This window comes from Sander lucioperca, chromosome 8, assembly GCF_008315115.2.
Source record: "Sander lucioperca isolate FBNREF2018 chromosome 8, SLUC_FBN_1.2, whole genome shotgun sequence".
Taxonomy (NCBI): domain Eukaryota; kingdom Metazoa; phylum Chordata; class Actinopteri; order Perciformes; family Percidae; genus Sander; species Sander lucioperca.
The window spans coordinates 37,790,446-37,814,056 of NC_050180.1; the positions used below are offsets into that span (position 1 = coordinate 37,790,446).

Consider the following 23,611-nt stretch of genomic DNA (forward strand, 5'->3'; position numbering starts at 1 on the left):
CTGCTGGAGTCAGGATGTGTGTGAATGGATTTCTGCTTTGGCGTGTTCAGAGGAAAAGGCACAGCATCAGCAGCAGGGAGATTATTGACACTGACACCAGCAGGATTGACAGCATTTCATGTTCTTTGCCATTCTATTAATCCCACCAATACCTATGCCTAACCTGTACTGTGTGTTCCACACACAACTTCAAATCCAAATTCAAGTCTCTGTAATCCTATGATAACACATCTGTCGGACTGATCTATCTTGACTGTAACAAAAGAGCCGATTGTGTTGGAAACAAAAGTGCACACTTGGCCCATCTGCCGCTCCAGGCAGGCCTTGGAAAATGTTACAGCAGGAATTTTCAGAGATTGTTTGACACCGCTTTAACATTGTGTGGATTATTTGGAAATCCAACAAGAGTTTAAACCCGATCAGATTACTAATTAAATATTGAATTTCTCACATCTGATACAAAACAGTGACAACACATTGACCCTGAGAAACAAAGCTGTAGCTCAAACCAGTACACTCTGGATCATTAGTATTTCTGCAAATTTTACAGAACTTTGTGTTTTGAAAGGTCTACAATAAACTTGAGTCATTGAATGGAAACTGATGTAATAATGAATGAATCGTTATTACCGTGAAAAAAATGGCATGCATCTGCTGGTTTGAGTGTCTCCAATATGACGATTTTCTGCTTTTCTCTGTTTTATATCATTGTAAATTAAATAGATTTGAGTTTTGGATCGTTGGTTGGACAAAACAAGTTGTTTGAAAGCGTCACATTGTTCTCTGGGAACTTGTGACAGCTGTTTTTCACAAATTAAAAACAATCATTAGCTGAAGCACAGAAAAAAATGCCAAAATAATAACTCAAATGAGCTTTTCATTGTCAGCAAAGTTCTTGCTGTGCTACTGTACCATTGAGCCATTTGGAGTTGTACTGTGCAGTCCGGAGAGGTGGCATGCCGCCAAGGCTGCGGTATATGACGGGGTCACGGCCAGAGAAGTCGATGACAGTAGCAGCATACAGCTCTCCGCTCTCTGTTACCACCGCCGTGGAGTTGTGACGAGGGTCATACGGGCAGCGCGCCACACCGTTTATCCGCTCCAGCACACTGCTCATGTTGCCCACCTGCAATGGATGAAAAGATTCAGAGATGGAAGGAAAAAGGGAGAGACAGGGTGAGAAAGTGACAGTAGCAGGTTAAGTGTTTTCACAGAATTTCTACAAAATGACACACACAAACATACACTTATCCGTACCTCTCGGGTGATGCATAGTGGCTGGAAAGCATTGGTTCCACAGGTCATGACCTCAGTCTTGTTCACCAGCAGGACTCTGATATAGTTCTGACATTCAATCTGAAGAAAAGTGGGTGGAGAAGAAAGCTTTCAAAAACGTACAGTACTGCAGAGAAAAGCTGAGGTGGCAAGATAAACATTCTTTGACATGTTGCTGAGAAGAACAATGGACCAAGTCCTCTGCTATCAGACTGGCATGCAACCAAAAGCAAAGCAATTCAGTGTCTGCAGGTTTTGCTCTTGTAAGTCCATTGTTCAAAAATGAGAATACTCGTTTGCAGCTGAATGGAAGCCTATTTGTGACATCGACAGAGGCTCTACAGTAAGTCAAATATGTGTTTCAGTAAAAAGAGTCAAATCTGTTTTAACAAAGGCATGACATAGATTTATTGGTAACGAAACGTTTTCATGCAAGAATATTTTTTTTGTAAATGGTGGTGCTTTGTGTTGTGGCAAAGAGCTGAGTTAATTGCAGTGAAGCAAGTTTCAAAGAGAATTGATTGTTATGTGTATTGGGTATCACCCTTCAGTCTATAGGCATTGAGGGAGATAAAAGTGACGCTGCAATCAGTTACTCACGAAATAAACAAAATAAGCTGGCTGATTACAGCTCCGGTTATCAGATATTTGAAAGGAAGTCCCTTTGTGGGTCTCACTATCTTGCCCTTGTCTCTCTCGTGTGCATTTTCCCTCCTTTTGCCCTCTCTCTTCACTGCAAAAAAACCCAACTCTTGATTGAAGGGTCTGAAATGGCTGTTCTTTACAGCCCATGAGGCGCACAAGGACCTCGCCACAACAGCCAGAAGATATCAAGATGGCCTCTCTGTAAGCCAGGCAGAACAGACATGAAGTGTTGGAATTGGGGAAGGGGTCAAGGTTACCTCTGTTTTGCCTTTGCTCTGACAGGACCTTCTGGTTTCCTCGTCCGGTGCCCATTCTGTCGCCTAGGAAACAAAAAAAAGAAAAACTTAGGGATGACAAAGAGGCCGAAAAGCAGTCAGCTGAGTCCTTCAGACACTACAAAACAGTTACGCAACAGCTGACTGTTGCTAATACTGTAGACACGCACAAAAAGATGCCTGAAAAGACTTTAACCTCATTGCTGTTTGTTTATTGTGTAAACATGGCGACCAGCTTGCCAGCCAAGAGCTTATTCGAGAGTAGCGGGCATGGTACCCAACGAGGCAGTTGAAGGGCTGAGGACGGCATTAGCATGTAAATGGCTTTCTCTCCATCTTCTTCTTCCCTTTTCTATCTCTCGCTCGGAAAGTCTGCAGCACTCGCCTCCGCTGCGCCTCCCCACCCCCTGCCCGCTTTGACTCCTACCAGCCAATTATATTCCTGTTGATGGTTCTGTCTTGGACTTAATTATGGATGCAGGCAGCAGCACTGCACGACCGCACTGCAAAAACACTAATGCATGTGCGTACACACATGCTGCTTGGCCACCAGAGCCGCACTGGTTCTTGTTAAGAGGGTTGAGAGATGTCCCTCTCTTGGCATGAACTGTATACGTGCAAGGTGCCAGGGGACCCCCTGTTGGGTGTCATTAGCCTCATTTTACTCATCCTTCTCCATCTCTCTTCTCTGATCTCACTGCCCAAGTAGGAAGGTTGCCTAAATGTCTAAGAGTAAAAAAGGCTGCAATTATTTAACATCAATCTGTCTGATCCTCCATCTTTCTGTCTGTCTGTCTTTATTTATTTCTCTCCTCTTCCAACGGGATTATTGTAATGCACAAGAGGACCCATTGCAGATAATTATCTCGGTCTTATGAATTCCCAGGACAAACAGCCAGTGGGACAAAGTTGTAACCCAACATTCAGTGTAGCTTGCCAACTAAGGCCAACCAAGAGTCAACACTAAACTGGGTCAGTATTCCAGGAGCCAAATGGAAACCTCAAACAAACCGTAAACTTCAGGGGAAACAACTAAGGCTGATTCACTATGTGGCTCATCTTAAACACCTATATGCAGTCTTGGACAATTTAATTTTTTAGGTTTGAATTTGTCCTGCAGTAACATAACTCATGTGCTTTTTTGGATCCTCATTTTGCTTTAATTAAAGCTCAGTAGAAGGGACTAAACACTGTTTAGCCCAAAGATTCAGTGTCCGCTGGGAAAACATAGTTTTGCGTTAATCACATTTATTTTTAGATCCACGGTATAGAAAATACCACTTTAGTTAGAATTTAAATGGAAATAAACAGTAGAAGCACATTTAATAAGAATCATAAGAGAACTGCCGAAATCGTTCTTGGGAAAAAATGTTGATTTAAAATTGTCTGAGTGCTCCTTTCTTTTTAAAGTATATAAATAGATATCTTATTTCACAGATCATGAAGTATATTGACTATGCTTGAAGAAGTGGAAGTTCATGATTTTGGATGATTAGCCTCTGCATACATTTTTGCTAATGAGTGAAAACACCAGACTGAACAGTACTACCCACAGCCTAATGAGCTAGTCAAACATCTGCACATTGTCCAGGGATTTCTTTTATTACTTTTATATTAAGCTGATACTGATGGACATTCATGAGTGTGTGATCTGTTTGTGCTGCCAAAACACTGCAGAGAAAAATAATCATCCACATTTATGATGCTGTTTGATTGTTTGAGACAAATTAAAGCTCCACTAATCAAAGAACTCACCCAGTGTACACTACAGTACCCGCTCGGCAATGGCAGACAGAGAGAGTGAGAAAATAGCTGGTGAACAGCTAAAAAGCCAGGCATTTTTCTCAGGAGATCATGGAGGCCAAACAGCTGGATAGAAACACATTTCCAAGGCAATTGTATTTTAGCCAACAACTTTAGAAGGCAATTATATGTTAGGACTGTGTTTGGGCAGTTTGTTTTTAAAGGTCCCATATAATGCTAACTTTTCAGGTCACTTTGGGGTAAGGTGACCAGATTTATTTTAGAAAATCCGGGGACATTTTCAGCTCAGAAGCGTAAATACTCCCAAACAGGTAATGTTTTTATCTTTGTAAACTTAAAACGGGGACACTGCCCCAGGGCCCCCTAGGGGGATCCATGGGCATGCTCCCCTGTAAGAAAATGTTGTCTATTTTAACATTTTAATGCATCAATCTGGTGCACTTTGAAAAGACATTCAGAGGTTAGACTTGATTATTCTTATCTATGGATGGAAATACTTGTGCTGTAGCCTGAACTATTTTGCACTTAAAAATTTTAACCATGCACACACAGGTGGAATAGTTTCTTCTTCATATTTTTGCATTAATGTCACTAGGAAGCATACCAGTAGAAATATATATTCATATTTGTAAGTGGGATATATATATAAATAGGTGGGATTGTCTGGAATCTGGCAATATAATAACCATGATGGTGGGATACACTGGCTAAGCAATTTACAAAAATGTCTGTGCTGACATAAATAGTTTACATGAGAATACATTATAATTTGTGCCTATAGTTGGAGACCATGTAGAAATTCTGTTGCAATTTCAAAACCGGATTACCCGGGAACCGCTTGTTATACCGATGCATGTGTTGAGTGAAGAGTTTGTGAGATATTTCACAGAGAGTAATGGGTGTGCAGAGATGTATGCAGAATGCAAATATGATAACATTTCATGTAAGTTCAATGTTAATTTTCTCGCAAACCATTTGTCACAGCAACTGGCGCTAATATCATTGGAAAGCTTAGATTCTGGTTGAGGTGGTTGTGCCAGACTCATGCCTTTGGCTGAGTCTCTGTCAGAGGGAGAGCAGGAGTGCGGTTGTGAAAAAGTTGGTAATTTCATGGCGCAGATTAACACTTTTGCATGCACTATATCCGTGTCACATTCTCATTAGGGGCTGAGCCCCCCTAAAAGTCTGATCCTAGAATCGCCCCTGCTGCTACTCCACTACACCTCAGAGGGAAATGTTGTAATGTTTACTGCACTACATTTACCTGACAGCTTTTGCTTTATTGCTTCACGCTGGGCTTGTTTCTGCAACAGCTCATTGAGTATCGGATACAATTAAAACTATTGAGGAAATATTTTCTTTTGACATTGGTCCAGTATTAAACGAGATTGCTGCAGTCGGAAACGGCGAAACAATCTACAATGTAAGTTAATAGGACAATTGTCCAGCTTGTATTTACGTTCATAAAAGTGCTCGTTTTGCCACTGACAGGCTCAAATTAATATTTTAAGAGTCCGACAACATTATGGAAAGGATTTCTAAGGAGGTCGACCTTTCTGTTAAAGAGTAAGATCCTTTTTTTAAACATAAAAAGTTTGCGAAATTGTGTTCGCTAAACCCACCAGACTCCATGTAAATAAACAGTAATTTTAGCATTGTAAAATATGGGCACATGTACGTTTAGGGTGCGCGTTTGGTCAATGTTTTCTTTCTTTTATTCCAATTCGGGTGTGTCAGTCACAGTGAAAACCGGGGACATTTCCGGGGACAGCTCCAGCCGGGGACAGGTCACCGAAACCGGGGACTGTCCCCGGAAACCGGGGACGTCTGGTCACCCTACTTAGGGGATGCTGCAACAAGCTGTACCACAACAATGACCTTTTATCACACAATAAAGTGTGTTTTTACATATCCAGCTAAAACTGAGCCACATTAGCATACGAGTCATGCTTAGTGTCATCTGATGAATATAAGTCCAACATTTACTCTCCCATACAGTATTTCTGTTTTTGTCTCCACCAACTCCTGAAGGAAATATCTGACTCTTTAGCTGCTAGATGCGTCACTATGTTCATCATGTTTGCTACTTTTGTTGCCACAGCTGGAAACCAGGTTGACGGGAGCCATGAGAGTGAAAAAAAGCGCTGAAAGACGCAAAAACACTTAAAGAGCTGAGAGGAACTGCAGAGTCCAATGATAATTCTGTGTCATTTGATTTCTTGTTAATGTAAAAATATTGATTAGGGCAGCTTCAACCAAGCTAAAAAAAACAGACAAAAGAAATATACCATATGTAAGCGCAAGCTTAAAGCGGAGATTGAGACAAATTCATTAGCGTTTTAAAGCTATGTTTAGCTCCTGCAGCCAATAGAGTACCGGTAAATGGGCTCTGGCCCTTATGGATAGTTACAACTCATCTCCCCGTCTCCCACAGCAGCTCCCTTCAATTAATCTGCATCAGACTGCACTGGGGAAAGAGACAGCAACAGTGGAAAGCTATATAAAGTAAACTGTGATTAAAATGAAATTTGAGCCCCAGGCACTGAACATGAAGTAGGCGAAGAAATAAAAATAAAAGTGGCTAATGTGCTCTGCGGGAGCTCGACTGTCTAGCCATGCTGCTCGTGTGGCCGCCAAACACTACACAGGCACTCAACAAACTCAAATCCACTTCCCATGAGCACAGCGAACAGCGTGGCACCTTTCATTCAGAGAGCAGCTTCGCCCCCTCTACGGCAGTCCATCACTCGGCTTGTTGAAATGAAAACACTGCTCCTCCACAGCCCCTGCCTGTCAGCCCCTGACAGCCTGGGGACCAATGGGGTGACGTCATTGTAAACACACCAACACACATACACACACACACACACACACACACACACACACACACACACACCACACACACACACACACACACACACACACACACACACACACACACACACACACACACACAGGGTGATGGGTTCCTTTGCGATGAATCATGGATTGAGGCATTAGCATCTTTTCGGCAGGGCCCCGTCTCCAAGCATCCCCATCGGCTTAACCCGCTGACCTTCACCAGAATGTGCCCCCCCTTCTCCCCCCCTCTCTCTGTCCATCTCTTCTTCTTCACACCACTTTGGAACAAAGCCACACTCACACAGAGCCTGTGAGAATACCAACTCCACCTCAACATCCTCTTCCTCAAATACCTTCCCTCTGTACCAAACACTGAATGGCCTGACTGCCATCAACAGGGTGAATAAAAGCTGTATAATGTGTGGGCAGTATGCAGTGCTCATTATTTCACTAATAAAAGTTCTCCTTAACCAGAATCTAACATAGCGAAAGGTAAGAGATAGAGAGGGAAAACCATATTTTCACACATTCCAGGTTGATATTGAGGTTCTCATTTGCTGTATAATTAATCATTTGTCATGTAGAAGAACCAGTCAGTGTGCAGGTGCACGCAATGTTGCAGTCAGAGGTATGCAAAAAATGCAACAAAATGACATAAAATGTAGTTAAATAATTGAAAAAAATGATTTGGTGAGGTTTAGGCACAAGAACTACTAGGTTAAAGAATAGTTTGACATTTTGGGAAATAGGGTTACTTGTTTTCTTGCTGAGACTTAGACGAAAAGATTGATACCACTTTCATGTCTGTATAATAAATATAAAGCTACCGTCAGCAGCCGGGTTGGCTTAGCTTACCACAAAAACTGGAAACAGTAGGAAACAGCTGGTCAGTCTGTCCAAAATTAACAAAATCCATTTACACTTGAAGCTCTACGGACCATGTTAAAATCTGTTTAATCCGTACAAAAACTCAAGTGTAGAAATGACAAATCACTATTTTACAGCAGGTTAGTCTTTATGCTAAGCTACTGTAACCTGCTATTGGTTTCATATTTACCTACATTACATTTAATAGGTGATAACAATCTTCATATCTAATTTTCGGGCAAGAAAGCGAATAAGCATATTTCCCTAAGTGTTAAACTATTCATTTAAGATTAGGGAAAGACTGTTGTCATGGTTAAAATAAACCCATGTCAGTTGGTAGAGCAGTACATAGCACATATATAGAGGTTTACTCGACGCAGCAACCGCGGGTTCGACTCCGACCTGTGGCCCCTTTGCTGCATGTCATTCCCCCTCTCTCTCCCCTTTCATGTCTTCATCTGTCCTGTGAAAATAAAGGCCTAAAAATGCCCCAAAAAAATAAATAAATCAAATAAACCCATGTCGACTGTTGAAAGGAAATGGATACCAAACAATGGTCTCCCATGTCAAAGTCACACACTTTGTCAACCCCAACCTCTTAACCTAGGCACCATGTCCAACAGACCTGGCTATATCACATTCCAGCTCCAACACTGCTGGAGATGAATAACTGCCAATTTAGCCGATTTGCAAATAGCTACTAGATACGTGAGTGGAGCATCACACCCAGCTGTATTTTACTGCCAAAACATCTTGCAACTGTGAAGAGTGACATTGTAGTGATTTTGTAGTGTTTGTGGGATCATTTCTCCTTCGAAGTCCTTGAAGCAGGTGACGGAATGCATATCATATGCAATATTCAGAAAATACAGATACAAGATAAGGGTAAGGCAGTGTGCTGCACAAAGCCACAAACTATCTGTACCATCAATCATGGGTGAGCTGCAAAAGTGTATTAAAAAATGCTTGTAAAACACACAAAAAGTCAGTAAACGCCTCTAAACATTATTGGAAATGTGTCTGAACCATGGGCTGCTTAAAGATGATCTGCTTCTGAAACACTTGCAGTGTACATTTAAGCCATGACAGAGATGTGATGGAGCCATAGTGCAACTCGAAGGTGACACATCCAGTGGGCATGAGGGGTAAAAGTTTTTCTGGCACTATAACAACATTAATACTTCCGTCTTCGCTTTTGAGAGAGTCCTAATTTGCATGGCCTCTAGAAGTCTTTGTCAAGTAAACATCAACATAGGTTGAGGATTAAGGCATTTCAACAAACAACCAATACTGTTTACCAGGTAAGGACAGTCTGAGTACAAATATTAGTATAAATGTATTGGTTTTATTAACCAAACAAAAGAACTAATGTGGAGGAAACAAGAAAAAAACACTCAACATGTAATTTACATCACTGTTCCTGATGCACGAAATACCAGATAATTAAAAGTCAGTCAGATACAGCCATTTTTCATGCTCCAATACAGCCCAAGGCCACATACCCTGTTTATTATTTGTGCCTGTAGCCTCAGATGCCTGTTAGAGTTCATTTCCATCTATTAGCAAGGCCATCAACCATGTGCTCTCCCTGCCATCAATTCCCCCTCCAAACCAGAGCTTGACACCCCATTTCTCCCAATTCTGCCGCTCCTTAAGACACAATAAGAATATCTTGCCCCCCGGCAAAACATGAATCTTTTATAGGCAAATAAAATAGCAGAAAATGCAATTAGTAGCAGGAAAGAGGATTCATCACTTTTACTGCAGAAAGATGGTGGCTAGGCATGACAATTATTTCTATTTTTACGAGAAACAAAAAGAAAGGAGAAAAAAGAGAGATATAGAACGGGAAACACTAATGAAGTAAAGAGTTTGCGAGCAGCGGAGGCTGCAAATGTGGTCGTTCCTGAAATGTGCCACTGTGTTGATAAGGCTGCCTCTCACTGACACACAGCTAAAATGATGTGTGACAACTAATTATAAATCATGAATATTGTAAATAAGCGTGTCAGGGGAGTAATGGTTGTTTGAATAAGAGCTGTCTGGTACTTGTTATAGTCAAGATAGATTTGTATACCAATGATTGGACATAACTGGTGTGATTACTCAAGAAAAGTGTGGAGAATCTTAAAAATATGCAATTTCTTTAACAAACAGCCTTAAAAGTTAAGGGTCTGATTAATACCCTAGTAACAGTTAAGCTATTACTTGATAAGTAAAGCTAACATAATGTATTTAAATGCACTAGAATAGCATTTAAAGATATTCCGGTTAAAATGCCCATGGCATAGTCTAATAACTGTCTACACATCGAAAGGGAATGTTTTTTTCAGGTAGCACATTTAAGAGGAAAATGTCCTTTAAGATCTCTAAATGTTACCTCACCATTGAGACAGGGCTGGAACACCACCCCCTCACTGATATCAGTTATCTTTATTATCTGTTCTCATCAAGGTGTCTTCACTTGAAAGCATCCAACTCTTATATACTGTGGATTCTTCCCTCTCATTTCCAACCCTTCACTCCTCAACATAATTTCCCTTTTGTTGTTCCCTCCATCTACGTAATCTGCTATTTTAAGCAACAACTCACACCCAACACAGTATACACACTCACACCTTGACAATATGGCCAATTTTGGCACAAATTGGTGCCCAGGAGGTGCAGAGGAGAAACACTCAGCACTCCCGCATCGACACAGGAGTAAACACCACTGAGCACTGTGCACAAGTGGGACACCAGTGATGCTTTATGTGCTTGTCTAACCCACTTGTCAAACACTGTTGACATGCGATGGTTCTGTAAACCCCAAGTTATATTGTTAATTATTACCATCATAACAATATCTGTTTCAATGCTGACTACAGGTATGCAATGGGATCTAAACTGGCGTCAAATGCAAAAGGCCTTGGTGACCTTCAACTTATACACTTTTACTCTCTCCGTCTCCTTAAGAAAGTTAAACAACCTTCTTTGGCAAAGAACTGAGTCTTGAAGGTACAGAACTCTAAATCGATAGGAAATTGAATTTGTATCTTTATAGGTGTTGGTTAAATATGTGGTCTTGCAAATTAGTCTTAGAAATGTCGTCAATATTTGTCAATTGCTCATATCTTGTTTCAATATCCACATTTTATTTTCTTTATTAACGGTTTCAGATGCTGGGTTTTAAATACAAAGTTTGGCAGTGTTTCACACAGACAAATAAGTCCAAATAGGGAACACAGCACTCAAGTGGGCATCTCCTTAGTCATTAATTAGTGATGACAGAAGGTGACTTCCTAACTTCTGTGAAGTCTTTAAAAAGTGCACGACTATTAGAGTAGCAACATATTATACAATATTTTTGGCGTATTCAAAGCGTATTTGTCTGCAGCACTTTCAGCCAGACCTGCATACAAAGCAAACTGGGCTGGTAATGCAGGAGGCGGCACAGCAGCTAAGTGGGAATTTTGTGGAACAGATGAGTTTAATTGATTGTGAAATGGCAGTGATATACCGGTATATTTGTTACCTATATGCATTTTATCGTTACAGCTGTTTGGGCACACATTTAATGGTAAACAGCTGGCCTGCTTCGTTAACTTGTTCCCCGGTGCACATTTATAGAGTGTATTCCAATGACTGTAGTGTTATTTTTGGGGGTTGTTAAGTGAATGGGTATATTGATACCTGTGTTAATCTGTCAGAGCTGAGCACACACTTTTTTTTTCTTTCATTTGTGCTTGTTGGGTTGAACTCTGTAGTATTCTAATTTCTTTTGACACACTCACAACACTGTATTTGATACTTTGATGTGAAAATGCACGATAACCAAGCATTCAACACTATATGAACTGGTCATTCAATGGCAAAATGCAAATAAATGAATTGCTAAATACACAGATACATAATTACATAAATAACACACACACACAAGGGCTGACCTATATGAAGAAAATATCTAATTGTGATTATTTATGATGATATTACGATTGCGATATGATTGATGATATTGGAGGGAATGATCATTTTGTATCAATATTCTAATTTTGATTAAAAAAGAAAAGATTATAGTGTGATATTTGCGAGGATCTGTACCAAACAAAGATTTTTTCCTTAAGTCTGTAGGAGAAAATTCTTAGGCTGGGACGTCTCTGCAGCACCACAATACTTAATTCAGAATGGTTTGACACATATTTTGCCTAATATTGCAATCCCACTGCGATTTGGATTTTGCACTAGTCCATATTGTGACTTGGATGAAATTGTGATTAATCTAACACACACACACACACACACACACACACACACACACACACACACACACACACACACACACACACACACCCTTTGTCTTGTAGCTCATGGACACACCCACATTCTCTCCTTTGTGTCTCATTCTCTTTCTCACACATACACACACGTCACCCACTAGCTTCTCTGCTCATAACTCTGCCTGTCAAACTTCACACTCCAACAGACTGAATCAGTGCAGCATGCAGTCACTAACCTACACCTTCATCTACACACTGCTGCAGACATGAAGGGAAGCAGTCTGAGGGAGTGTTCAGAGCGTGTGTGTGTATCTGCACATCATGCACACACACCAAACCATTTTAAAAGTTCTGACTAAATGTTCACATTGTTGAGAAATACAGTGGGCGCAGAGTCCAAAAGACAAGACAGACAGCAGGAGAATTGAACAGCCAACAGCAGACAGCCCATCTTCCAAGTGTGAAAATCAGCATTTAGACAATTATTTCACTACGTATCCAGTGTGAGTCCAGGTCAACAAATATGCCTGACTGCCCCCCTGAAAATGATTCAATTGCACACTAAGAATGGGTATTGTAAAAACACTCTGCAATATATGATGTGATACCGACAGAGCTGGGAATTGAACATAATTTTGCATCAAGTTGACATGAGATGTTTGGTTAGAGTTCTAAAATGTACTCCTCTACATCACAGCAAAATTTAGGGTAAAACTGATGCACCGAGATGTTTGGTTTAATGAAAATAAAGGGTAGAAAACCTGTTATTCCTCGAACAAAAGTACTGTTTGGATATCACTACCAGAGCATGTGAGCGGAATGGAGAGGGAGCGAGCGAGGAGCGCAGAGTGGCATTTTTAAAAGGACGGAGCGTCGCTCTATTTCCCGCTCCAATTTCGCTCCGCTCACACCACGAGTCTGAAGCATGCTCAGTCAAGCCTGACCCAGAATCCATCTGTCTTGTGGTCTAAGCTAAAAGTGATATACATGTAGATTTTTTCCTTTTTTGGAGCGAGCGGGGGGCGATTTGAGTGGAGCGCGAAGCAAACTGCGTTGAGCGCTGAGCGATAATGAGCGGAGCGGCCTGATGTAGCTTTGAGCGGGGGAGTGGAGGGGTGAACAGTTCCGTGAGCGATGAGCTGAGATTCTCACCGCTCCACTCCGCTCATATGCTCTGATCACTACTGGAAGGTATCTAAGTAGCACCAATATTTAATATTTTCGGTTACACTTTACTTGAAGGTATCTACATAAGAGTGACATGATACTGTCATGAACGTGTCATAAACATTATAAACAAGTCATCAACGTTTATGACATAACGCTTCTTTTAGTAAATGTCATTCGGTTTTGGCATGACAAGTTATGGTTAGGGTTAGAGTTAGGGTTCATGTGTCATGACTGTGTCATGACAGTGTCATGTCACTCTTATGTAGATACCTTCAAGTGTTACCATATTATCTAACAATACCCATCACTCAAAGCTCAGGTAGGGGCAGCAGGGGACAGGCGGACAGGCAGAATCAAAGGGACTAAACGTCAATTAACAGTATTACACAACAGTGGCTACTTGCTTTTTTTGGATATTCTCTACACGGAACAGTTGGTTGCAAGATTACAAGGTGCAAAACAAAAGAACTTGATTGCTTTAGTTTTAGATGCCGCAGAAAGTGTAAAAACATTAACGTTTAACGTTAAACTTTAACGTGCTATCTGTCTGCAAGTCCTGCGGGTTGGAGGGGTGTCACATGTCTTTGTTGTTGTTGTCTTCGTTGTTGTTGTTTGTATGTATGTTATGAATGAATACAAATTTGTAAAAAGAAAAAACAACAACAAAAAAACAGTGGGTCTAAATAAAGATATAAGAATAAGATGCATACATGCAAGAATGGTTGGAACACCAACACAGACAATGTGGCAAATAGGTATATGAAAGTATGCAGTAAATAGAAACTGGAGCTTAATGAGAGAGAGAGGCACAGGAGAGGAGCAGGCTCAGGTGACTGACAAAGGGTGGGAGACTCTGAGGGCATCTGGTGGACAGGTGGGGAATGACAGGGTCTAGATATTTCTAAGAAAATGCAGGGGCCAGAGGCATTTTTTTCATATCACAAAATAAGCCACATTTCACAAATAAGTCCTTGTTTAATGTTATCCTATCAGCCCTACAAGATTTTTGACTACATACATAAATACAAATAATAATAAAATAATGTTTACACAACTATGATTAAATGAGGAAATATCTGATCAAACACGACTGACAAGCTGACCAGGAATTCAGTGCTAATCCTTTTAGTAATTGACATTTGTTGATACTTGGTGCTATAAACAGTGTGTTCCTTATTGAAAAAGTAGCAACACACAGCCTTACTTTAAATAAATTAAAATAAAAAATCTGTTAAACCTCTTAAAAAACGCTTGAAATTTCATGCTTTTTGGTCTAAACGTCATACCCAAATTAAAAGTGGTACAGCTCCCATATACTTTGACACTCTGACAGTCTCAAGTTTTTGTTCCAAGTGTCAGGGTGATTCTAGGCCTTACTGCCACAGAGTTACAGAGGCTAGAATGGAGGGTTTTTATTTCCGTCCAAGTCATACATCTGTAAAATGATTAAAATACACTGCTGTAAACACATCTGGTAAGATACAGATAGACCAATGCCATAGCCACATGTCTCAGCTTACTACAGAAAAAAATCCAGAAGCCAAAAGACTCAATGTCAATGTGTCAATATGTCTGTCCGTTTTTCTTATTTCAATTTGAAAAGTGCAAAGAAAAAAGCCAATAAAGTACAAAATAAAACACTTCTCAAATACACAAACACACCCACATCAATCACACACATACTTGAAATAACTATATACATAAAAATATAGAAATAAGTAATTATAAATTGCACAGGGTGTGATATGCTTATAAGAGGCCCTGTTTTTGCTTTGACACAGCTCCAGCCATTACGGGGTTAAAATTTCAGGGTCAAATTAGGTGTCTATCGAATTGTCTGCTCATTGGCTAAAAATGTAGACAGGTCTTATAGCATTTAAACTGGTCCGAGCAAATGTCGCTCGAATGCACGTGAGGCTTACATGGTGTCAGAGGCATCCTCGGCATCCAATGGGGATAACACAGGCAAACCTGGACGGATTGGCTCATACCAGGTATCTATGGAAACCTTAGATCTCAGAGAATACAGTGACGCCCACATCGAGCATGTAGGAGCCTCGGGAGAGAAGCGAGGCCGCGTTAGAAGTGCGGAAATGAAGAACTGTTTCGCGTTTTTCCATTGTGATTCGGCCAGAAACTTCAACATTGTGAGGCGAACAGCTCGTTTTGGATATTCCATTTCCTTGGACTCTTGGGGATTTATGAAAAAAACATTTTGGGCTAAATACTCCTTTGTGGCTAAAGGGACAAGGAAAAAAGGTATGGATGCACTCTCGATTCTAGACACCAGCTGCGCAGTTTACGGCTGTATTGTTTTATTTTCTTTAACTTTGTAGCAGTTGCATAACTGCTATAAATCATCTATTGGCTTTGTGTGTGGGCTTAATTGAATCATGAGAGACTAAGCTTTCAACTGGTGTGTCGCACGGCTGTATATTTTGAAGATTTAATGCTTTAAAGTTCTAAAAACGTTTATGAGTGGAGGTTACAGCGACGCCACAGCCACAAAGTGTGCCGTCCACGGTACAGTGAACCTTGAGAGGTTAAAAACTCTTACATGGACTGTACTGTCTTTCATACTAAATATTAAGAAGCGTGTCAAATCTTAAAGGTGGTAACTAACATGCTCTTGTATTCTTCATAAAGGATTGTGAAGCTGTTCACAACTGTGTTAAATGCTCAACAAGACATAAAAAGAATGAAATGTTCAAAAAATCCTCTAGTAATTACATAAGAGGTAAATATTTTTTCCTTTAGAAATATATCTGTTCAATAGTCACCGTAGTGGGCATTTTAAAACAAAACGGGCTCAAGCTATCACAACTGGGAACAATAAGCTGTTTTCTCCTCCTGTGATGTAAAAATGTTGAATACATTGTATGGTTCAGTGCTAACAGCCTGTACTGTATGTGTTGCCCACTCACCCTACTGCTGCCTCCCACTCACTGTAATTCCACATTAAGGAGGCTGACAGGTGAAAGCAGACAGTCTCTTCATGACCAGCCAACCGGCACAGTGGTTTATTCCTTCTCCTCCCCAAACTCCCACCCACGTACAGAGAAACAATATAGGTAATACAGATGAACATGGTTTTAAAGTTTATAGTGTATACATAGGGTACATCATGTTTTAACCCAAGTTCTTTAACATCCTTTGAAAAGGAACTATTATAACTAGTGATGCACCGAAATGAAAATTCTGGGCCAAAACAGAAAATTCAGAATGCACTGGGCCGAAAACCGAAACGGACTTATTTTTTAAACCCATTTTAAAATAATTTTAGTTTTTTTATATATATATATTTGTATTCATGATTTAATGAATTTAATGAATCTGAATTGAAAAAACTACAAACCAATAAAATGATCACACTCTTATTGAAAGTAACTCACCAAAATTTTACAATATATAAAAAATTATATTAAATAAATTATTCTTTATTCAGTTCTGTAACAATCAAATGTAACAGATTTTTTGATGCATATTGAATTGGATGTTGTGTTTTAGGGGTGGAATGGTACATGTATTCGTGTTGAACCGAAACGGTACGGGCGTCACGGTTCGGTTCATGAATTTACACGGAGAATACAGGGTATAAAAATAAATAAAACTTGCGTGCAAATTAATTAATGTAATGCGGAACTAATGTAATGTGGAACTACGGTTAGATACGCGGGTTCTTTAGGGACACCTAATCTGTAGCCCCACCTTGGCTCTGAAGCTGTTTGGCGCGCTGCCTATGTAGCCGATCTCTGCCTATGTATGCAGTTTTAGTGAGTCAGAGATAGCAGCACTAAGGACGAGCATGGCGAGTGGTGGCGACCCACAACAGTTAGAAGACCAGTCAGTTCCAGTAGTACAGGCAAGAGAGTAGTGGATAAGACTGCTGTTGTAGATTAGTGGTACTTTTCCAGCTTTCTGCGGTGAAAAATGGCCGGGAGACGCCGTGAGAAAGTTGCATTAATCAGGTAATTTAGTTTGTCTTTGCAGAGAACAGAGATGCTGTATTTTCTGTTTTATAGCTGATTGTCTTATTTTGTTTACAAGTTACAGATGGAGTCTGGAGAAGATTTGGGTTACTTATTGTTTACATCTTACTTTACACACTTCAGGCTGTTGCAGCTAGCTCAGAGGAGAGACTGCATGACACTAGGTGGTACAGCCTGAGACATCAGTGTTTCCCACACATAGACTAATGTGTGGCAGTGCGCCTCACTATCAACACTGGCCGCCGCACATTGCGTTTCATTATAATTATTTTTTTTAAACGCTATTTAAAACATGTTCTTCTGCATTTCCTTTCCCTGCTCTCCTCCGTCTCTCTGTCACTTGTGTCTCGCTCACATACACACACACAGCTCCTCCCACCGTGCGGTGTTTGGTGTTTTTAGCCCCCAATGTTGCCTTCCAGGCAGCGCAGCAATGGTTATGTCAAAGAAGTTATGTTAGTGTTAAGCATACAGTATATAAGAATGGACCAACAGATCCCGTTGCTCTGGACGGAGACCAGTGAAGGATATTAGAAGCACTTTTCCGGTGAGCGCCGAGCATTACTGCGCAGCCTCCAACTGAGAGAAACGACGTAAATGTGACGTGAGCAACGTGTCTGAAAGTTGTAAGTCTTCTGGTAGCTGTGCCAAGAGAAATCTCAATCATTCCTAATATTGCAGCGACGGAGAGCGTAGGTATATGTAAGGAGATAACATGGACACAGGCTAACTAAAATGCTAGTTAACATCAGTAATTAAACTTAAACAGCTAATGTAAGTCGAAACTCTCTGCGAGCTTCTCCTGTACTATACGGTAATTCCTCTACTATGTGACAGTAAGTCTCATGGTTATGACACAATCGTTAGCCTATTTTTACAAAAACGTCTGTTACGGGGCCATAACGTGAGGTACAAGGTAATGGAGCCTTTTACACATTGTTGTGTTTCTTTAGAAATAAACAATGGACAAATAGAGTCTTTAAACGCTTCAGATGTAAAGTTATTCGCTGTCAAAGTGGCGCCAAAATGAATGGCAGTCAATGGAATGCTAACGGGAGGTGATGGCTTATTAGCATCAAAATGGCGCTATAAGAGGTTCGCGGTACGAGGAGAAGCTTACCCCCTTGGTGTTAAGGTGAGGGTTAGCTGCCTGTAAGGCGACATTAGAGGCTTAAAACACCATCGAGCCCACCGTGCACACAGCGTCTGTCTCCATAAAGGAGAGAAGACGGCTGGCAAAATTCACAAGTTCACTAAAGGTTGGTATCTATCTCGTGAACACCTTTACACAATCACACATTCACAATCACTGACCCGTCTCTTAGTCATTTCTTATGTCATTCCCCCCCCCCCGAGTTGTACCGAACTCGTACCGAACCGCGACGTCTGAACCGAGGTATGAACCGAACCATGACTTCTGTGTAGCGTTCCACCCCTATTGTGTTTTCATGTGGAGTATCAAACATGACGTTCGGCACCATACCCCCTCTTGAAATGTGTTGCTGAACAAACGCTGCAAATCGCAAATTTGATGTCCTTATCAGAAACTTTGAAGTAATTCCACACCGCTGACATGATCGGCCTTTGCTGGGCAGCACCGTGATAACGGCTAGATAAACTGAGAGGGAAATCTGAGCACTGAGGGGCGGGGCGGAGAGACATATATTTTCGGCTCATATTTTTGGAAATTTAAAAAATGGACACAAATTCCATTTACTAAATACCAGCACAAATGCTCTGTAGTTTAACCCTTAAAAAGATATTATTACATTGAGGGACTCTGGTGCATAATCAGCTCCATAATGACGCACCAAGCCGTTTTAGACCATGTGTGGTCAAACATTGTCTACAGATTTTGAGGCGTGTCAATCTGCCAACAATGTGATTTCACCCATTTAGTGCATAGTGTTTTCCTTTTCCACAACCCAAAGACCACAGGCTGACAACACTAGAGCACAGCAAAACAAACATTTGTGGTGCCAGTAGAACATTTCTGTTTGTTATTGTAATGAAATATATTCTTTATTTCATGCGTGACTTTTTAAACAGATTCAGTGTAATGAAAATGTGATCATGTTTATATGTCTTTGGTCATTTTTGTTACAAATACTACTTATTAGTCTTTTCTACTCATGAACATACGTATATCCATTAGTTGTAGACTTGTAATTTGCAGTGATGCGTTCAGGTGCAGCTTTTAACAGAAGACATGAGGCAACCTATCTGTCGGTCTGGTTTAGGGTTATGCTTTGATCTCAGTGTTTCCATCCTGTGACATGTCTCTATTTGCAGCTTGTGTTTCATTCTGTTTTTCCAATTTGTATTTTGTGTATGCATATACATAATATAGACCAATTAATACTGGATTTATGTTTGGATTTATAATATTTAAAAGTTTAAAACATCTGCTAACAATCTATCATCATAGCATTTTTAAACAAACATTGTTATTAAGAATCCCTTAAATCTGTTTATGAAAGAATCAAGGTTAAAATAATGAATAAGTGAGCGGTACAATTGCTGCAGTCAAATAATTAACTTGCCCATGCTCTGAGATAAGCTAATCTTATTGTATTTTAATCGTTTTTATCTAAAGCACTTTGAATTGCCCTCTTGCTGAAATGTGCTGTACAAATAAAGCTGCCTTGCCTTGCCTAATCTTGGCCTGGCTGATTTATCAGTCAAGTTCTAGTACATAACCATACTTTTAAAAATATGTGCCCTTATGTATTTTGTATATATCTTTGCAAGCATACCATGTACATATTACTTTATGACAGAATAGAATCAAACCAAATCATTTTTCTGTTTTGGGACATAAATCCATGCAGAAAACAAAAACAATGATGAGCCTCATGTACAGAAGCAGGTACCATTGCACACACTCTCTGTATGACATTAGAGATGCTTGTTTTCCGCCACAGCCAGCTGGCCAAGCTGCAGCACATTACAGGATGACAAGCAGCCTCCTCTTGCTCTCCGCTCTGTAGCTCACAGATTATCCCTCCACTCTGACAAAGACCACATCAATAATTAAATCTCTGGCCAAATTGCAGCACAGAAATTAATGAAGAGTGTGAATGAAATCAGCTGTGAGTCATCAAACTCGGGCAAGAGAGAGGAGCTTGATACTGTGGGCGAATCAAGGGTTTGAATATGTGAGGGGGGTCAGCTGAATGTCCGCCCCGTGGCCTTTCATTCATTTAGAGCCTCTGCTTTCTCCATGAATCCACTCTGCCCTTCAGCACTGCACTGTAGCTGTATGTGCCATGCATAGATGTAGATCAAATTATAGATACACATGAAACATACTGCACTGCACTTCACACTAATACTACCTGCATGAGAAAAGGTCAGTGTGTCTTCAGCATAACCAAAGACCAATTCCATCCGTCCCAAAGGAATCTTATATATATCCAACTAAAACACCTACAATAACAGATGCATTTATTTTTCTTCTGGTCCACTGGGAGGCTCCCAACAATCTCTGTTGGTCAGGGAGTTTGTGCGAGCCATTTCCTGTTTAAAAGAAGCAAACAGTGACACTTGACCTCAGCTCTGCTCTCCTGACCTTCAGCCAGCAGGGAAACGATGCACGCTGGGACCAAACAACAGCAAACAGTCAAACCAGCTGTTCTACCCAACGCTAACTGTTCCCCTGACGGACCTACTGGTTCTACTTCAGCCGGAAATACTTCATGTTACTGGCAGGTTTCAGTGCAAAGTAGGATTTCAACTGAAAAATGTAGTTTCAGTTAATTAACAATTAAATTTAGCTAATTAACAGATAATTTGATTCAGATAAGTAGGTTCAAGATTAATTTTAATGTAAGTTAGTGAGTGTATGTTATAAATATCCAGAATGATGGCTAAAGCACTGTGAAAATGAAAACAGTATTATCAGAACTTTTTCTTCATAGAAGTAGAATCCGTAATGCGTAGACACACATCATTCTCAAATGAGTGCAATGAAATCTATTCTGTTATGCATTATATCACACAACCATGTAAAGATTTGTGTTGTTGTTGTCCAGATAAAATGACAGAGAAAAGAAAAACAGACCAAAGTGCACCAAAACGCCAAGTAAGTACAATAAGTCCTCATATCAAGACAATTTGGTAACATCTTTATAAGAATGGGTGCTTATGGACATACTAACGTCACTATGTCACAAGCAAAGGAGACAGAAAGAACTGAGGAACAGGGAGACCAGGGACAGTATATTTATATATATATATATATATATATATATATATATATATATATATATATGTGTTCAAAATAAGTCATTATGTTTTAAGGTATTTTTGTGGCTTGATTGTAAACGTAAAAATAAATGGTTTTAAAGAAGAATATTTTGGTCAATTTAGTCAGCTTTTTCATTGAATCAAGAGAAACACTGAAAAGAAGGATAATGGTAAAGTCTCCATGCTACACTAATGATAGTATTAAGGCTTTCCTCTGTGTACACATATCCTCTACGAGTATAATTGTGGCTGTCTTATTTGTGTCTCCTTCAAAAATTGCTCTTCAGAAATGTTATGTTTATTTCTCCCCCAACTGTTAGATGAGATTTACGCCCATGCACACAACAATCATTTAATTAATAATAATTAGGGCTGTCAGCATTAACGCGTCGTGCCTAACAGGCTACTATTTTGCCGTACTTCCTCGTAACACATCCTGCTGCTGCAGGAATAGCAACGCGGATTTCGGTGCCTCATTCCGGTGCCACTGATATGCCTGCACTTCTCTCTGATTCTCTGAAACAGACGTTACAGGCAACAGAAAAATTGCTGCACGTGACGCTAGTTAACACTACACTCGACAGCAGCTAACGTTAGCCTACCGCTAGCTAGTAGCTGGATTAAACACGGTTACAATGCTGACAGCTAACGCTAAACGGTGTAAAGTTTGTCTGTATTTCACTGAGGATTCAACACCGGGATGTAACAATCTGCAGCTGCTGTTGTTGGAAAAACACAGACGGTGTGTTCAATGAAGCTGGTAATTTACAGCCTCGTGGTGCATTCAAAGTTGTTGTTAAATGCCCTTTTCCCATCTGGTGGTTGTTTTTGTCATTCAACAGCTATTTACTAGTGAAATAAGTTATTGTTATAGTGATTACATTATTATTAAACATTTACGATTTACGACGATATGGCCTTAGCAATAAACAAGCCATTCTTTAATGTCGCCAACTGTTTAGTACCCTTCTTTTTTTTAACTTTCTTAAAAAGTATTGGTTCAGGCACCGTTAAGGCACCGGTACCGTTTTAAAAGTACCGCTTTAGCACCAGTATCTAAACCAAACAATACCCAACCCTAATATTGACTCTAGATTCAAATGTGTGACTAGATTAAATATATAATAAACAAATACAAATCTTAAAATCAAGTTCATAAAGTCATTTTCTTTGCATTCATTTGATTCTCAATCAAGATACACTGGTAAGAATTGCTTTCCATTGGTAATATGTACTTAAAAACAGTTCTGAAATGCAAAATAATAGAATTTTAATCATGTGATAAAACATGCGATTAATCGCGATTAACTATAGAAATTCAACGATTAATCACGATTAAGAAAATGTAATCTTTGACAGCCCTAATAATAATTAATTAATAGTGTAATTTGTAGGGCTGGGCAACGATTAAAAGTTTTAATCGCAATTAATCACATGATTTCCCTGATTAATCGCATTGTTATACGCAAAATCCAATAATGAATTCAAAAGTAGCGTATAGCACAATTTTATTTTAAATGTTCTGCCATATGAACGAAAGTGCCATAATATTTGTTCTGCAAACACTTAACATCTGGATTTTGTTCATACAGTAGCAGTTAAATAAAATACTTAGTGTAAATCTCAACTTAAACAATGTAATCAAAGCAAATACAAAATTAAAGCTTATTACCACTGCCAGGGCATTAATGTTATCCTGTTATATATATATATATATATATATATATATATATATATATATATATATATATATATATAAAATAAAACTGCCCACAAAATCCTGAGCCACAATCATAACATTAAAACAGGCAATTTCTGAGGTAACAGCAGATAATTTTTTTTCTTTCATTAGAGAGTGGCATAAACATTCTTCTTGTGATGGTGCGTCTTGAGGGAATCTCATACCTGCTGTCATTTGTTGCGATTCACAGAATGTTTCTCAGACCGACTTCCTCCACAACACTAATCGGCCTGCAGTCTGTAGCTATCCACTTCGCTATGGCATTTGTTAGCTTCTCTTGCCTTTGTTTATCTATACTTCTCTCACACGCTGCATCTAACGTTGTCTGCCGAAGCCTCGCGCCACTGTTTGTTTCATTGAATGATTTGCTGGTATCAACTGTGTGTATTGCATTTAGGTGATATTTCAGACTGGAAGTACTCCGGTGATAAGAAAATTCAACTTTGCAGTGGTTACAAATAACTTTAGTTCTGTCGACTGCACCGTCTGGAAGAATTTTAAAATGAAAATGGCCATGTAAAAGTTCTGTACCCTTCTCCA

General features: G+C 39.8%; 1 protein-coding gene and 1 long non-coding RNA gene across 8 annotated transcripts in view; one reads left to right on the plus strand and one right to left on the minus strand.

The window, feature by feature from the left end:
- The window catches only part of sema5ba (sema domain, seven thrombospondin repeats (type 1 and type 1-like), transmembrane domain (TM) and short cytoplasmic domain, (semaphorin) 5Ba), a 198,142-nt gene that overhangs the window by 75,541 nt on the left and 98,990 nt on the right, over nt 1–23,611 (minus strand). For all 7 annotated transcript variants that reach the window (XR_004109298.2, XM_031324031.2, XM_031323963.2 and 4 more), the window contains 3 exons: nt 2,178–2,240; nt 1,258–1,356; nt 913–1,126 (listed from right to left, as the gene is read on the minus strand). Coding sequence is in view for 6 of the 7 variants with exons in the window: in XM_031324031.2 (XP_031179891.1) it covers nt 913–1,126; nt 1,258–1,356; nt 2,178–2,240 (376 nt within the window). In the remaining variant the exon portion in view is untranslated. The remainder of the gene's footprint in view (nt 1–912; nt 1,127–1,257; nt 1,357–2,177; nt 2,241–23,611) is intronic.
- LOC116034394 lies at nt 687–18,516 on the plus strand. The gene is made up of 3 exons (XR_004101080.1): nt 687–697; nt 3,091–3,093; nt 18,439–18,516. It is a non-coding gene; the product is annotated as an uncharacterized LOC116034394 (long non-coding RNA).